Here is a 17,486-nt window from a genome sequence, read left to right as displayed (position 1 = left end):
CTGTCACAACCATTGTACAGTATGAATTACATTACTACTAATTAGCAGCAGTATAAAAGTTTAATAATCCTCATGGTTTTCAGACGGCGCTCCCATCCTCATGTAGAAGAGATAATCGTGAAGATTAAAGATGGCTCTGTAAGAACACGCAGCGTAAAACAGCCGTAATTGATAACATGTGTGCAACATGAGTATTGGTACAGTGTGCCATTGAAGTCATTATGTTATATGAAAGGGGTGATCAATGTGAACTACACTGAGTGAATAATGAAAATTCCATTCTCACCTTGTTTAAGCCATCTCATACCCCAAATTTTTCTGCCCTGTATTTAATGATGAAGACTTGCTAGAGTGTGATACTGATCCGTCCATCCTCCCAACCTTGAATGATGGTTGTGACGATAGACTGACCTGCAGTGTAGCACAAGGTCTAGGGTAGGTTGGAGAGTTTCGTGTTCTTAGGTTGATAATGTGCAAATGAAACAGCCAAAAATACTAATCTTACAGTTAAAAGTGGATGTTGGGAATGGTATTAATGCAATATTTGAACATATAGACAAAAGTTTAACTGCGTATTGTACTGATGGAAAAAAAATATCTGTCTTGTGAATACAGTTGTTAAACATTACATAAAAGTTACACAGTAGACACCAGACTGCATTTTTGGTAATTTTTTTCCCATACACAACAAAATACTCATCGGACCCTTATCCATTATCTGTTTTCTGAATTAACCTTGCTGGTTTAGCTTTTACAATGAAAAGTGTGTTTAGAGATGCCACAAAAATTCTAGGCTACGCTATATGTCTACCTACTAGCACAACCGTTATTTGGCATTCACATTCGTTGGCTGCACCACTTCTCAACCATAAAATTTTTCTCAGAGCAAATTAGCTTCTTGGTTCACTTTTTTGACAGTAAGTCTGTGATACATCCATATCGTGTCACATGAGGTTCTTAGAACGAAGTACAGACACGCGTCAACAGATGGCATAAGGTGTCTAATGTTAACTGCTCTTTTTAGTTTCTGTTTGCAACTTGTCGTAGAAAGCTTGACTCGATAATGTGTCACAAAAGCAGTATTACGAACTTAAGCCATCAGATGGCACACGGCATTGAAGTAAAATGCTTCTTGTTACTCCTAGCTGTAACTGAAATCGCACCCAAACTCTGTAAAGTAGTTATTATGATATCTGTGACTTCTCCATCACTGAGATTTGTAACGAATTCCATATGGCCTTAATCTACTAATCGATTACCGATGTCTGACTTGTGCACATTCCTTGATTTTCTAATGATTTTTCTTAGGAACTTTGCGGAGTTTCTGTAGTGTGCAACAACTGTGTAATCTCTACTTGTTCTTGGAAACAGATAGTTTACTTTAATTCATTTCGCGACCCATGATTTTTTAAATGGTTGTTTAATGTCCTTTCTGATTAGGATTTATGCAAAGCTATTTTCAAATAATGACATGAATTTATTATGGAATAGATTAAATTTATGTTAGTATTTGTCTCATTATAAATTTGATTCCAGATCATCTCTGGTAACTCCTCTTAGAAACATTTGTCCTGGTGTCATTACTTTTCCCGATTTCCCCTGAAGAGTATCTGTACTTTAAGACAATCATTTATCCTAACTGACCGTGCATCAAGATCAGAAAGAGCACTTGTTACCAATTTTATCTACTTATATTTACGTGCTTTTATCCACCACCATGATCCTTTCTGTTTCCATCTGCATCAATACACAAAGTTTCCTTATCCATAGCCCCAAGTACTTTTCCTGTGTTGTTGCTTGGCTCATGGAATGCCCCCCAATGGCCTTACCATAAAATTTTCTGTCTCCGGCTGCGACCCTTCCTTCCACAATTTTTTTTTTAAATATATGTACTAAATATTATTCTACACTAACAGTTACAGTATGTCATTCACTCAATATATAGCTATTTGTACTGGGCTACAAAACTAGCACAAGGAAGTGAACGAATAAAGGCAACATAATTTCAGTACTTGAAGACAGTATATTTCACACACTTTTGCTTATCACAATCAGCAAACAAGAATAAGGTTTCTTTTAATGATACCACTAGTAGTAAGATATCAGTTTTTTGTGCAAACAAGTCATATGTTCAACATATGTTATTATAGGAATAAATATGAGATATTAAAAAAGGGAACTTCATCTGTTTCCAAAATAATTAGGATAATGCCACACATTATTTCAATATTATGATCACAGCTGGCTATTAAACAGGATTAAGCAGGCCTATTCCAGTGCACTCGATTATGTTCGAATTTGGTCCTTGCTTAATGATGTTGAATTTTGCCTGCAAACAAAAATAGCAACACATGACATACAAAATTACATTATAGTATTGAGGATTCTACTATTTCTTTAAATGTCTGTATAGCACAATATATGGCACAGATGGTGAACAGTGAAAATAATATAGTTTCAAAATGATGCCAGATGAGGCACAAATATGTCTGAAGTAAATAAAGGTGCCTCAAAAAGGTTTCTCAGCAGTGAAGATTAAAGCTGGAGGAAAAGTGAAACAAACTAGCAAAATTACTTACAGAGTATCGTAGTAGTACAATTCCTGAAAAACTGGAACACTGCCATAACAACACTTAATTCACAAAAATGGAAACCAGTGGCAAGCATAGTTCTACAATAAGTATTAAGAAAGTTACAACTGTTTTTAATTATGAATATTATGCTGGAAAATTAAACCATTGGAGCATCACATAATATAAGGTATCAAACGAAAGCTGATTACATCAGCAAACATCACAACAGGCTACATTCCAAATCCTGCATGTATATTAAAAGTTACAATTGGTTTCCTAAAATATAGATATGCAAATGTGCCACAGTCAAATCCTCCACAAGCTACATGCAATGTGAGGGCAGAATGAGTTACCTAGTTCCTCACTGTGCCTTGCCAGATAATATCTACAGCCAACTATTAAATATGCTTTAAATGATTGTGTAACTAGTCATAAAAAGAAGTTATATTAAACAGCTATGGAAGTGTGTATAAGAAAAAGTTTAACATTTGCATGAAAGCAAATACATCTAGAGGTCAGAACGACAGTTTGCTAAAGCTGGCCATACGTATAACTGTAACTTAACTAGTTCATATTTTAAATACAGATGCAAGCACGTTTAGGGATTTTGCTAAAAACTATGTTTTTTGACTCGAGACAGCTGATACCTTTAATTATTTAGCTGCTGTTTGTATTGAGACTTGCATCATGTGATGAACTTGTTTATTCTTTTTGAAGTAATTGTTTAGGATATTGAGCACTATTTTAATCTTGCAAGAAACACTGAGAAATTGTGCTGTCTGATTATGAGTCCTTGCTTTAGAATTTCTCCATTCATGGGTTTTTAAAGGATCGTTCCAAAGCACTTATACTATTTACAGTGCCGTGTCATCTACATTAATTATATATCATTGTTTTCATTTGAATCTACGACTACGTAGAGCCATGAATCAGAATCATGTGAACTACTTGCAATAAATATTTACTGGATTTAAAGAAGAATTCTCCTGTATCAACAACATTATTAAATCCACAGGATTTATTTATCCAGTTTATAAATTATTTCACCAAACTGTTTAGTAAATTATAGTGGTCTAAGGGACTATTGTTTAGTAAATGCATGTACCTCAGAGCGCTGATGTATGATTGACCCCTACGAATCTGCAGTGAGCTCTGCCTGCAGCAACATCACCAACCACAAGAAAGAACATCGGGTTTTAATCTGACCAACATATTAAAAGGCTGGATTTTCATGCAGACATAACAATGGTCCATTTGAAAGTCACAAAGGAAATTACAGGCTGGAACAATAGGTATGACTTACTGCTCTGTCAATGATCCACGTATTATGAGAAAGCTTTTGACTCCAGTTTCAATAAAATCTGTACAAAATGGCCTTGAGAAACTATGAATTGACTGAACATAGGACTGTCTCCCTATAGCTTACTTTCTTTTTTCTCAGAATTTCAAACCTCAAGCACCATTTTAGATTTTACTAGGTCAACAAATCCTATGAGCGTACCTTTATTTCTCTCCAGCCTTGCTTCAATTATCAAGCACAATGTCAGCATTGTCTCTGTTGTGCCTTTACCTTTCTTAAACTGATAGGCACCTAACTGTTCCTCAATTTTCTTTTCCATTCTTCTGTATATTATTCTTGTCAGGAGCTTGGATGCATCTGCTGTTAAGCTGATTGTGTGGTACTTTTCGCTCTTATGTGTCCTTACTATATTCGAAATTGTGTGGATGGGATTTTTCTGAAAGTCTAAAGGTAAGTCACCAGTCTTGGATTCTACACACCCACACTGGTTGCCACTTCTCCCAATTAGTTTAGAAATTCCAGTGGAATGTTATCTATCCTTTCTGCCTTATTTGATCAAGTCTTTCAGAGCTCTTTTAAATTCTGACCATCTCTTCCATGTCGACTCCAATTTCTTCTCCTACCATCCCATCAGACAAGTACTTCCCCCCCCCCCCCCCTCACAGACACCTTGACACCTTCAATGTATTCTCCCCCCCCCAACCCCCCCCCCCTCTCTCTCTCTCTCTCTCTGCGCCTCTCTGCCTCTCTCCCCTGTGTGTAACACGAATTCCCACTGCACTCTTTACATTGCCAACCTTGCTTTTAATTTCACCGGAGGTTGTTTTGACTTTTCTGTGCCGAGTCAGCCTTCCAGTGATCATTTCTTTTTCAATTTCTTCACATCTTTCCTGCAGTCATTTTGCCTTGGCTGCCCTGCACTTGCAATTTATTTCATTCCTAAATGATTTAGATACTGTACAGCTACATTAATGTGACCACCTGTCAACAGCCTAAATAACCACCTTTTGCCATGCAGATTGCTGCAAGGCGTGCAGGAAGAGAGTCAGTGAGGTTCTGGGAGGGACCGACAGGAAGGTGGACCCTGGCGAGCTCCAGTGCCAGGACTCACTGCACTAGATTTCTAGGCTGAGGACCGACGGCACGAACAGCCTGGTTGAGGTGGTCCCACAGATTCTTCATTGGGCTTAAATCCATGAGTATGGTAAACTCATCCTGGTGCTTTTCAAACCATGCACATATACTGCAAACTGTATACACACTGCATTGCCCTGCTGGTATATGCCATCATGCCGAGGGAAAACACACTGCATGTAGGGCTGAACATGGTCTCCAAGGATAGATGCATGCTTTTGTTGATCCACAGTGGCTTCCAGAATGATGAGTTCACCCAGGGAATGCCACAAAAACATTCTCCAGACCTTAATGCATCTGCCTGTGGCCTGGACCCTTCTGACAATTGTTGCAGCATGTTTTCCATCTGTCCAATGGGGCACAAAATGAGATTTATCTGAAATAGCCACCTGATGCCAGTCAGCTGACATCCAGTTGTGGAATTGGAATCCCAATTCTAGCCTTTGTCACTGCTGAACAGCAGTCATCACAGGTGCACGAACCAGGTGCCTGATGTGGAGGCCCGCACCAAACAGTTGTTCAGGTGATACTGTTGGTCGCCCCTTGGATCATCTGGGCTGTCAGTTGCTGAACAGATGGGCGTCTATCTGCCTGTACACCTCTCCACAGCTGTTGTTCACCTGTCATTTATGGCCCTTGGAACACCACAGTTGCCTTGGCACCAGTTTTCGATAGTGACATTTTGATTTTTTTTAACCATTTGCTTTAACCACAGCAGCACACAAACAGTTCATAAACTTAGTACTTTTGGAAATGCTTCCATCCTCGGCCTTGAAGCCAATGATCATGCCCTTTTGGATATCAGATAAATTGTTCCACATAACGATAATGTCTGCACTGTTTTCAGCACCTTGACACGCTTTATATACCCTCCACTGCTGGAGCTGCCACTGGCCATCTGGGAGCAGTTACTGCAGGTTGACAAATATAGGCAGTGGTCACAATGTGACTGGACCATGTATTGCTCTATTCCTCTCATTTCCCTGAACATTTATATACCTTTTTCGTCGATCAATTTAACCCAAAGTTTATTCGCAGTGTACCTATGTTTGCCTGTCCAATATCTGTGAATGCTGTTTTCAGAGATGTACATTTCTCTTCAGCTGAACTGCCTACTCTGGTTTTCCTTATTGCAGTATCCACATCCTTAGTGAACTTCAAATGTGCCTCATCATCCCTCAGTATTTCAATATCCAACTTCCTTCCACATTGATTCTTTCGGACTATTCCCGAACTTCAATTTACTCATTACTAAAGTATTATCTGAGTCTATATCTGCACCTGGGTACACCTAACAATCCAGTGTCTGATTTCAGAATCTCTGACTGACCATGACATAATCCAGCTGGAACCATCCCTTGCCTCTGGATCTTTTCAAAGTATATCACCTATTATGATTTTTGAACAGGGTATTCACTATTAAGATCTGAAATTTATTACAGGACTCAATTAGTCTTTCTCCTTTCTCATTCCTACTGCCAAGCCCATATTCCCCCGTAGCCCTTTCTTCTATTTCTTCACCTGCAACCACATTCCGATCCCCCGTAACTATTAGATTTCCATTCCCCTTTACATACTGAATTAACCATTCAATAGCCTCATAAACTTTATCTTCATTCTGCTACTTGCAATGTTGGTATGTGTACCTGAACTACTGTCGTCAGTTTGCATCAATTCTAAAGAGAACAATCCAATCACTGAACTGTTCACAGTAACTTACTCTCTGCCCAATCTTTCTATCAATAACGAATCCCAATCCTTCTATTCCATTTTCTGCTGCTGTTGATATTACCCTATAAACGTCTGACCAGAAATCCTTATCTCCTTTTCATTACCCTTCACTGACCCCTACTACACTTACGTTGAGCCTTTGATTTTTTCCCTTTTCATCAGATTTTCTAGCTTTCCTACTACATTCAAATTTCTTACATTCTATGCTCAGACTCTTAGAAAGTTATCCCATCAGAGATTATTCCATGTTTTCCTCATGGTCACCTCCTTGGCAGTCCCCTCCCAGAGATATGAATGTGGGACTAATACGGCACCTTTTGCCATTGGAGAGAGCATCACGACACTTTTTCAATTAGAGGCCACATGTCCTGTGGGCACACATTATGTGTATTTAATGCATTGGTTTCCACTGCCTTCAGCATCCTCATGCCACTGATCATTTCCGATTCTTCCTTGTTTTAAAGAGCCGGAACTCTTCGGCTGCCACTGCTGATGATGTTTATTTAAAATATAAGCTATGACTGGGTTCTAACTTGGGACCCAGGACATTTTAATTAGTAATCAAAGACACTACCTTTAGACCATCTACATCTACATGTAGCTGTTAACCATGGGTGAACTTAACATAAGAAACTGAAATAGCTTAGCCACCTGGGCAATAAGCTAAGTTATAAAGGGGAGTAAAGAATGTCATCAAAATTAGGACTGAGTATTCTAAAATTTTATGTGAGTTGCTCAGTATTTAATGCCCTCAATTTCTTTTTTAGAACACATTTATTCTTAAGAGAGAGGATTTTTGACAGTATCAATCAACATTTCTTTTAAATGTACTATTTTTTACAATCTCCATCACATTCTATGAGCTTATGTCAGCAAAGTTTAAGACCATATATTGTGCATTGGTAAAAGCTCTTGTCCTGTGCTTGAGGCCATGTCTTCTCTACATGAATTACACTCTCGTCTTCGAAGTATTCTTCTTAGAGAATTCACATGTGTTCCGAATAAATGGAAGTCCGAATGCTTGAAGTGTCAGCAGCAGTGGCTGTGACAGGATGTCCTAAACATAGCTGATCACTGAGCTCTGTTCCTGCACTTCTTGGCACTAAATCTCTTAATCCATCACTTGAAATCACTCCTAGCAAATTGCCATACTCTGCACATGAATGTTTATGAATGATGACTCCTGTTTCCTTTTACACAACCGAAAATTCAATTAAACTATGTTACTAGTAATGAGCGTCTTGCGTGTATGCCATTTTCATTATTCATTATGGCTCTGCTCCCTGTCAGAATTGTTTGAAACTTGAGACACATGCAGAAGAAACATCGAATTACAAGCACCTAAAAGTTGTTTCCTATATTTATTAATAGCTGTAAAACATTTGGGGCATTATTCATTGAACTACCCTCATACTAATCTAAATAAAATGATTATAAAAAGGAACTGTCAAAGTACACTATGTGCAACCATCAGGTACTCAGTTTCCATTTTACAGACATGGGTGTCCACAGAAACACATCGGAGTGGGGGGTAGGGGAGACACCTAGCCTCTGAAACTGTCATTTTGTATAAAAGAAATTTTCTACTCCTCCAGGTGCAAAGAAAAGACTGTGCATCTAGGGAATAAGCTGAACCACCTTAGTTTTCCCGATGGCATTGTACTGTTTGCAAGAAATAATAGAGGAACTAGGCAGATCAAATTTCGAAGTCAGTCTCAGATTCAATGGTAAAACAGAAATAGTGGTTGATCCACACCGCAAGGAAGTAGTAAAACTCAGTATTATTTAACTAAATCAGCTGGCAGCTGGAGATGAAGACTGTATGGACAGCAAAAGAAAAACACAAAATTACAAATTGCCTGGCATTCTTCTGGTTACCTAAATAGTTTTGTAAACAATATTCCCTTTTTAACCTTTCCCATCCTAGGGTCCGAGTGACCTGTTTGCCTCAACCTATACCTTTTCCATCCAAGGAAGGAACTCTGATTTTGTTGCATACTTAATATACCCCTCTACTTTATTCTGACAATACATTTTTATCAAATATACACTAACACATTACACTGTGACTCCCGCAATCTGCACGACATTTGCAATGTGTTGCTCGATATAAATGTGTTGTTATCTGTATTACTGCGGCACTTCAGGGGTCTGACGTGCTACATACACACCACCTCCTTGATGTCATTTGCAGATGAAGTTAACTGATGAAAGATGTGAAAAAAGATCATCTAATTCTCTACAGACGATAACAGTATTTCAGAAACAGCCAAGTTTGTGAACTATGCGTGTGCCTTTGTGGTGAACTAATGGCATGATTGTTAGTAAGTTTTATGGAAACTGAAGTGTCATGCATCACATGTTTGAGATGAAAATGTATGATGACCTCACAAACGACTCTGACACAGTTGTGGAACAATGTATTGTTCAAATAAACTATACTTGTCTACCACTATATGGTGAACTTTAGTGACATGGATAGCAGCTGCAACGCACACAGTTTCTGGACTAGCCTTTTTAAGGTGCACCTCATATTAAGTAGTTTGGAACTTTAATCTTTGATGTTGATTTATTTTTACTTATGAACCATTTTGTGTTTATTGTCTCAGCCGATTTGAGGTTCAGAGGAAGTACTTTTCCTCCCCATCACAAGTACAAATCTAAACTTTCTTTTCCTCTTTTCTTGTTTCTCTCTTGCTCCTGACAGTAAAATGACTGACTACCTTAACTGTAAGAAGATTTTTTGTTGTTTAAGTCCACTTATTGCAATAATTTAGTTTTACAGCATAACATGGAAACAAGCAACACTGCAGTTAAAGAAAGGAAAATCGGGGATGGATTTGTCATATTATTGTAATCACGTTTCCAAATGTGACATTTCTATCAGTGTTATTACAAGGATATTTATAGAAAACATGATTACTCACCTCACTTAGAGATTTTGCAATGTAAATAGCTGTTTCGGTATGCTGTGTCACTGGGCCCACCTTCACCTGTGAAATGCCATCTGCTAGGGCCATGAGGACTACCATCTGTAAAGCAAAAGAAATGAGGAAGAAAAATCAAACAGTCTACACAACAATCATTTCCATACATAACTTTAATGATGGAGAAAAAAAGAATTTGCATACATCCATGTCCGCACAATATGTTTTGGGTCCACTGACAAAATTAATATGGTCAAATTTATTAGCTTTTGTATATTACATCAACTCTTTTGTTGAAATAAGTGAAAGAGTTAGATGTCTTTGGACAATCCAGTCAAAGTAATGAAACGAAGAACACGAGCAGCTGCTCGAGCGTCATCCGTTAAAATATCCTGTAAAGTAGATGGCAGAGACAGGACAACACGAGATTGACTAAAACGGGGACACGACAATAAAACATGGCGCACTGTTAATGCATGACCACAAGGGCACTGCGGGGCTGGGTCACCGGAGAGCAGGTAGCGGTGGCTAAACCGGCAATGCCCAATCCGCAACCTCGTCAGAAGGACCTCTTCTCGCCGAGATGGTCGGGAGGAGGTTGTCCAAGCAGTTGGGAGCGGTTTTATTGCCCGGAGCTTGTTTCCTTGAAGTGAGGACCAAGTATCCCACAACAAGGACACAAGCCTCTTACAAACAACCCCACTAACGTCAGATGACGGGACACAATGGGAGGCTGGCCGAGGCAGGAGGACTGCAGCATCAGCAGCCTCATTCCCAGGCACTCCTACATGGCCGGGAACCCACAGAAAGCTGACAGGAGAGCCACCCTCAGCGAAAGAATGGATGGACTGCTGGATCCGTTGCACCAAGGGATGGACCGGATATGGAGCTCCAAGGCTCTGAAGAGCACTGAGTGAATCAGAGCAGAGTACATACGATGAATGGCGGTGGCGGCGGGCATACAGAACGGCCTGATGGAGAGCAAAAAGCTCGGCCGTAAAGCTGGAACATTGGTCGAGGAGCCGGTATTTAAAGGTGACGGCCCCGACGACAAAGGCACAGCTGACACCATCGTCAGTTTTGGAGCCATCAGTGTAAATAAAGGTGTGACTGGCAAGTCGCGCACGAAGTTCGACAAACCGTGAGCAATACACTGCAGCCGGAGTACCCTCCTTCGGGAGCGAGCTGAGGTCGAGATAAACATGAACCAGAGCCTGGAGCCAAGATGGTGTCGGGCTCTCACCCTCTCTGAAGGTGGTAGGGAGGGCAAAATCCAATTGTCGAAGCAGGCGACGAAAGCGGACTCCAGGGGGCAGCAGGGCAGACACATACAACCCATACTGACGGTCGAGAGAATCGGCGAAGAAGGACTGATAAGAGGGGTGGTCGGGCATTGACAACAGCCGGCAGGCATACCGACAAAGCAGTACGTCACGCGGGTAGGTCAATGGTAATTCGGCAGCTTCAGCATAAAGACTCTTGACGGGACTAGTGTAGAAAGCTCCGGTCGCAAGACGTAACCCCCTATGGTGGATGGAGTTGAGACGGCATAAGAGGGATGGCCGAGCAGACGAGTAGACGAGGCTCCCATAATCCAGCTTTGATCGGACTATGGACCGATACAAGCGAAGCAGGACTGTGCGATCCGCTCCCCAAGATGAACCACTAAGAACTCTGAGGACATTAAGGGAACGTGTACAATGAGCAGCCAAATAAGAGACGTGCGGAGACCAACGAAGTTTCCTGTCCAGTGTGAGCCCTAGAAACTTAGTTGTTTCCACGAATGGGAGAACAACGGGACCGAGATGTAAGGATGGCGGAAGGAACGCTTTATATCGCCAAAAGTTGATGCAAACCGTCTTCTCTTCAGAGAACCGGAAGCCATTTGCCACACTCCATGAGTATAGGCTGTCTAGACAACGCTGAAGGCAGCGCTCCAAGAGGCATGTTCGCTGGGCACAGCAGTAGATCGCGAAGTCATCGACAAAAAGAGAGCCTGAGACATTAGGTGGAATGCAATCCATAATTGGATTGATCGCTATGGCAAAAAGGGCTACGCTCAAGACGGAGCCCTGAGGCACTCCGTTCTCCTGGAGCAAGACGTCAGACAATATGGAACCCACACGTACCCTAAACTTTCGATCTGTTAAAAAGGAATCAATAAAAAGGGGCAGGCGACCGCGTAGACCCCACCTGTGCATAGTGCGGAAGATACCTCCTCTCCAACAGGTATCATAAGTCTTCTCCAAATCGAAGAACACGGCGACCGTTTGGCGCTTTCGCAAAAAGTTGTTCATGATGAATGTCGACAAGGTCACAAGGTGGTCAACAGCGGAGCGGCGGCGACGAAAGCCGCAGTGAACATTGATAAGTAGCCGTCGAGATTCAAGAATCCAAACTAACCGAGCGTTAACCATGCGCTCCATCACCTTACAGACACAACTTGTAAGAGAAATGGGGCGGTAACTAGAAAAAAGGTGTCTATCCTTCCCGGGTTTGGGTATAGGAACAACGACGGCATCACACCAACCCATGGGGACTTGACCTTCGGTCCAGACGCGATTGTAGGTACGAAGAAGGAAGCTTTTGCCTGCCGGAGAAAGGTGTGCCAGCATCTGAACGTGAATGGCATCTGGCCCCGGAGCAGAGGACCGGGACAGTGCAAGTGCATGTTCGAGTTCCCGCATAGTAAAGGGGGCATTATAATTTTCCAGATTCAGCGAGTGGAAGGAAGGTCGCCGAGCCTCTTCTGCCTCTTTCCTGTGAAGGAAGGCAGGGTGGTAATGGGCGGAGCTTGAAACCTCTGCGAAAAAGCGGCCGAAGGCGTTGGAGATATCCACAGGATCAACAAGGACCTCATCACCTGAAGTCAGGCCACGTACCGAGGAGTGGGCCTTAATGCCCGACAGCCAGCGCAGGCCACCCCAGACGACAGAAGAGGGAGTAAAACTATTAAAGGAGCTGGTGAAAGAGACCCAACAAGCTTTTTTGCTGTCTTTGATGACTCTACGGCATTGTGATTGGAGTCGTTTGGATACAATACAATTCGCCAACGTAGGATGGCGGCGAAAGGTGCGTAAAGCACGTCGTCGAGCACGGATAGCGTCTCGACAAGCCTCATTCCACCAGGGGACGGAAACGCGACGTGAAGAAGAGGCAGTACGAGGAATGGAACGTTCGGCAGCATTGATCATAACAGCCGTGAGGTATTCGACCTGACTGTCACAACTGAGAAAATCGTGGTCCGGAAAGGTCGCCAGGGAGGAGTAAAGTCCCCAGTCAGCTTTCGGTATGTTCCAGCTCGAAGGACGTGGGGATGGGGTGTGGTGCAGGAGACGAACAACACAGGGGAAGTGGTCGCTTGAATAGGTGTCAGAAAGGACATACCACTCGAACCGACGGGCAAGAGTGGTAGAACAGATCGAGAGGTCCAAGTGGGAGTAGGTATGAGTAGAGTCCGAGAGGAAAGAAGAGCCAGTATTGAGGCAGACAAGATTGAGATGGTTGAAGACATCCGCCAAGAGGGAGCCTCTCTGACAGGATGCAGGAGAGCCCCAAAGGGGATGATGGGCATTGAAGTCGCCAAACAATAAAAACGGCGGAGGAAGCTGAACAATCAGGTGCATCATGTCAGCCCGACTAACTGCGGATGACGATGGAGTGTAGACGGTACAAACAGAAAAAGTAAAGGCAGAAAGAGTAATACGGCATCTATTGCTTGGAGTGGGGTGGTCAATGGGAGGGGATGGTAATAGACATCGTCCCGAACGAGCAACATGACCCCACCATGAGCTGGAATACCGTCCACAGGGGGGAGGTCAGACCGCTCCGAGGTATAGTGGGTAAAAGCAATACGGTCAGTTGGGCGCAACTTGGTTTCCTGGAGACCAAGGACGAGCGGACAGTGCAGGCGGAGGAGCAGTTGTAATTCCTCCCGATTAGATCGAATACCTCTTATGTTCCAATGTAACAAAGCCATTTGCTAGTCAGAAAAGAGGGGGAACAAAACAGGTGAAGAGCTGGTCACCTCGATGGCCGCGGAGGGCCAGGTGTCGAGGGAACACCGCTACAACCGGCGGGAGGCGGATCCTGTTCCATCGAGTCGTCGCCAGCAGCGGCCGCTTTCCCGGGTTGCGTAGGAGGGGCAGCATCATTCGCCGACAAGAGGCCAGCTGAGCGCCTGGCAGCAGAGCGTCCCGGCGAAACTGAGGACGGCCGGGAGCAGTGACGCACGGATGGAGCATCAGACGAAATGCGCCGGGGTGAAGAGGGGGATAAAGATTTCTTCTTGGAGGCCTTCTTGGAGGGCCGATGCGGCACGGGGATGGTGGGCTGGACCCGAAGAAGGTCCTCACGCGCGGGGTCCGTTTTGGAACGCCGGACCTCGGAAGCCGGGGTCCGGAACGTTTCCCCGATGGACGCCTGAGAAGAGGATCGCTTCTCAGGCGGCGGAGGGGGAGGGGGAGGAGGAGGAGGAGGAGGAAGGGTGGCCCCCAGGGCAGAGGGGGCAGGGCCGCGAGGGAGGAGGATTTGGAAGGGAGGGATTTGGGAGGCGGAGGCGTAGACCCCGGATGGGGTGAGGAGGTGGAGGGGCGACAGGATAGGGGTGAGGATACTGTGGAAGGAGTGGACACGACTGAGGCAAACGAAGTTGTCAACGTCACGGGATGGAGGCGGTCATACTTCTTCCTGGCCTCAGAATAAGAGAGACGATCCAAAGTTTTGAATTCTTGAATCATCTTCTCCTTCTGATACGCGGGGCAGTCTAAAGATCTAGACGAGTGGATGCCAGGACAATTGACGCACCGAGGTGGTGGGGTGCATGTATGTTCCTCACGAAGAGGACGTCCGCAATCGCCACAAAGGGGCTCAGCCTCACACCGTGACAACATGTACCCAAAGCGCAAACACCGAAAGCAGTGCATAGGAGGCGGAACGTAAGGTCGCACGTCGCACCGGTAGCACATCACCTTTACCTTCTCTGGGAGAACGTCCCCCTCGAAGGCGAAGATAAAGGCTCCAGTGTCGATGCGACGGTCTTTGGGGCCGCGCTGAACTCGCCGGACGAAATGCACGCCTCGGCACTCCAGGTTGGCCCTGAGCTCCTCATCAGATTGCAGCAGGTGGTCCCGATGAAAAATAACCCCCTGCGTCCTATTCAGTGCCAGATGCGGGACAATAGACACTGGGATGTCCCCTAGTCGGTCGCACGCCTGGAGCGCCGCCGACTGTGTGGCGGAGGCGGTCTTTATAAGAACGGACCCCGAACGCATTTTACTGAGAGCCTCGATTTCCCCGAAGATGTCCTCGATGTGCTGGACAAAGGACATGTGCTTGGAGGTGGCGAACGTCCCCCCATCGGTCCGAGAACAGACTAAATAGCGGGGGAAGTACTTCGCCCCAAGCCGGCGGGCCTGTCCTTCCTCCCAGGGAGTGGCCAAGGCGGAAAGGGCAGGAGAACCAGAACCAGAGACAGTACCTTTCTTTTTAAAAGACTCGGCCACAGAGCGACCTGATACATGTTGACGTTTCATCTGCGAAACGTCCACCCCGATACCACCCACTCCGACCAGGGGCTCTCCCCACGGGCGCCACCCAGCCTCAGCAAGGGCCACCTGGCAGGATGACCGTTGCCGGGAGTCCTGATGCCCCAAGGAGACGGGCATCTACTCCTTGGCCGACATGGGGAGGGTGCAGCTCAGGTATCGGCAGTACGATCCCTGTGTTGTCAGGGGGCTACAACCTAGAGGGTACATGACGACCCCACCACAACGGGCTGGCTACCGTGCTGGATTTCGGGTGCCATGGAAAGTCCATCATGATCGTAGGTGCAGATGGGGACGCACTATGGGTGTAACTTGTGCAACCCATCAGGCGTTTAGGCCCAATTTGAGGAATAATGGGTGTGGTTACAACGCCGTTACAATGCTGAGTGCCAAGGTCTTAGTGCACTGAGGACCAGTGATACACCACGTAAGGCGTCCTTCCCCAAAAGGCTCGTACTTCTGTAGAATTTTGAAAAAAGGAGGTCAAACCCCAAGAGGGACCATCACATGGAAGGCCGAAACGGTTGAAACTCCTTTTAGTCGCCTCTTACGACAGGCAGGAATACCTCGGGCCTATTCTTACCCCGGACCCGCAGGGGGGACATTTAAAAGTAATTAGAACAGAATAAAACAGGGATGAAAGATTAGCCTATTCCATGAGTTAGGATTGGAGATTCCCCAGACCTGGAATGCAGTGGGAGAAACACCCTCCCCAAATGCCCTGCCTTTCCTCCTGAGGTAGTTATAACTGAGAATGAAATCCGCCACAAACCAATTCTGCCATCCAAGAGTCATCTGCCAATATTAGGGCAATGAGCCCTAAGTCCATACTTAGCACAGACAGTCAAAGGAGGGGGCATTCCACCGAAATATGAGCTACTATCTGTAAGACTCCAACATCACAATGTGGGGGATGTCTGTTACACAGACCGATGTGGATACAAACATAGTACTATGGATTCCTTCCAGAAGAAGTGGAAAGAAGAGTCCTATGCTGCAGCAGTCTCCTTGATTGTGCGAAGTTTATTAGATGAGGCAGTAGTCCGCCAGATGCCGCTCTGACCAAGCAGAGATGTTATGTGCACCCGTAAATCAGAAACCGGAATCGGCAAAGTGAACACAGAATGAGTAAGTTCTCCTGTAGCTAAACCGTCAGCCAGTTCATTCCTCAGGAAACCCACATGACTTGGGATCCAGAGAAAGATGGCTGAGCAGGCAACACAACGAAGGCCAGTGGGAAGCTTATGAATAGCAGATACCAAGGAGTGACAAAAATAGCATTGGTCAATAGCCTGGAGACTACTCATTGAATCAGTAAATATTAAAACACACAAGGGAGGCCCATCTGGTAACAGCTGTCAGCTCTGCCATGAATACATCACATGGTCCCAGCAGCAAATGGTATTGCATAATGTTAGGGGATGTAAAAATATATCGACACGCATGCTGGGTGTAAAAGTTTTAAGGCTGACGGAGCTGTCAAGCCATAAATCTGGCAATCATAGTCCATATCTTCTGGTAAACCTTCCGGGATTAAGGTCGTGGTCCATGAAACTCTTCAGCTCCTAACGTTTCGTCCAGAGCTGGGCTGGACATCTTCAGAGGGGTGTTCCTCCTCCGGTGAGTCTTGCCAACTGACGGGTCGGACGTCTGAGAGCGACTTATGTATCGTAGAAAGTGGGCGTGGCCAGAGTTACACGTGATATGCAGAGATAATCTTTGTCAGAGATAAAACTTTACTATCGATCGTAATCTTGTCATGGATAAAACTGTCTAGTAATTCTGTAGTGCTACTGTCCAAATATCACTAAGTTTCATGGTCTCTTCTTTCCGATTAAAATTATCCTTATGTTTATATATTTCAATTGCTTCTCTACAAAGCCGTGGGTAACAGTTCGTCATCGTAGATAAAATTTTTGTTTCGAAAAACTTCACTTGATGATTTCCTGACTGAAAAGCATGTTCTGCTACAGCCGATTTATCTGTTTTTCCTAATCGGCAAAGACTTCTGTGTTCTTTTAACCGTGTATTTACGCTTCTTTTTGTTGTTCCAATATAAACTTTACCACATGTACACGGAATTTTATATACGCCACTGGCTGATAGAGGAGCACGTTTATCTTTTACAGACCGGAGAACATGACAAATTTTCTTCGTTGGTTTAAAAACAGGTTTAGTATCATGTTTACTTAAAAATCTTTCCAATCTGATCCGTTACTTTCTTTATAAAAGGGAGAGAGACTGTATTCTTCCATCGTTTTTCGGGCTTGTCCTT

General features: G+C 44.1%; 1 protein-coding gene across 1 annotated transcript in view; it reads right to left on the bottom strand.

Moving 5' to 3' along the window:
• Positions 1-2,003: 2,003 nt before the first annotated feature.
• Positions 2,004-17,486, bottom strand: part of LOC126191421 (RNA 3'-terminal phosphate cyclase) — an 89,752-nt gene continuing 74,269 nt past the window's right edge. The window contains exons 9-10 of the mRNA XM_049932292.1: positions 9,666-9,770; positions 2,004-2,329 (exon numbers count right to left, since the gene is read on the bottom strand). Of these exons, the coding sequence (XP_049788249.1) occupies positions 2,249-2,329; positions 9,666-9,770 (186 nt within the window). The 3' untranslated portion in view covers positions 2,004-2,248. The remainder of the gene's footprint in view (positions 2,330-9,665; positions 9,771-17,486) is intronic.

Source organism: Schistocerca cancellata, chromosome 6 (assembly GCF_023864275.1).
Source record: "Schistocerca cancellata isolate TAMUIC-IGC-003103 chromosome 6, iqSchCanc2.1, whole genome shotgun sequence".
Taxonomy (NCBI): Eukaryota; Metazoa; Arthropoda; class Insecta; order Orthoptera; family Acrididae; genus Schistocerca; species Schistocerca cancellata.
Note: the sequence above shows the minus strand (reverse complement) of the source record. Positions and strands in the feature narration are given on the sequence as shown.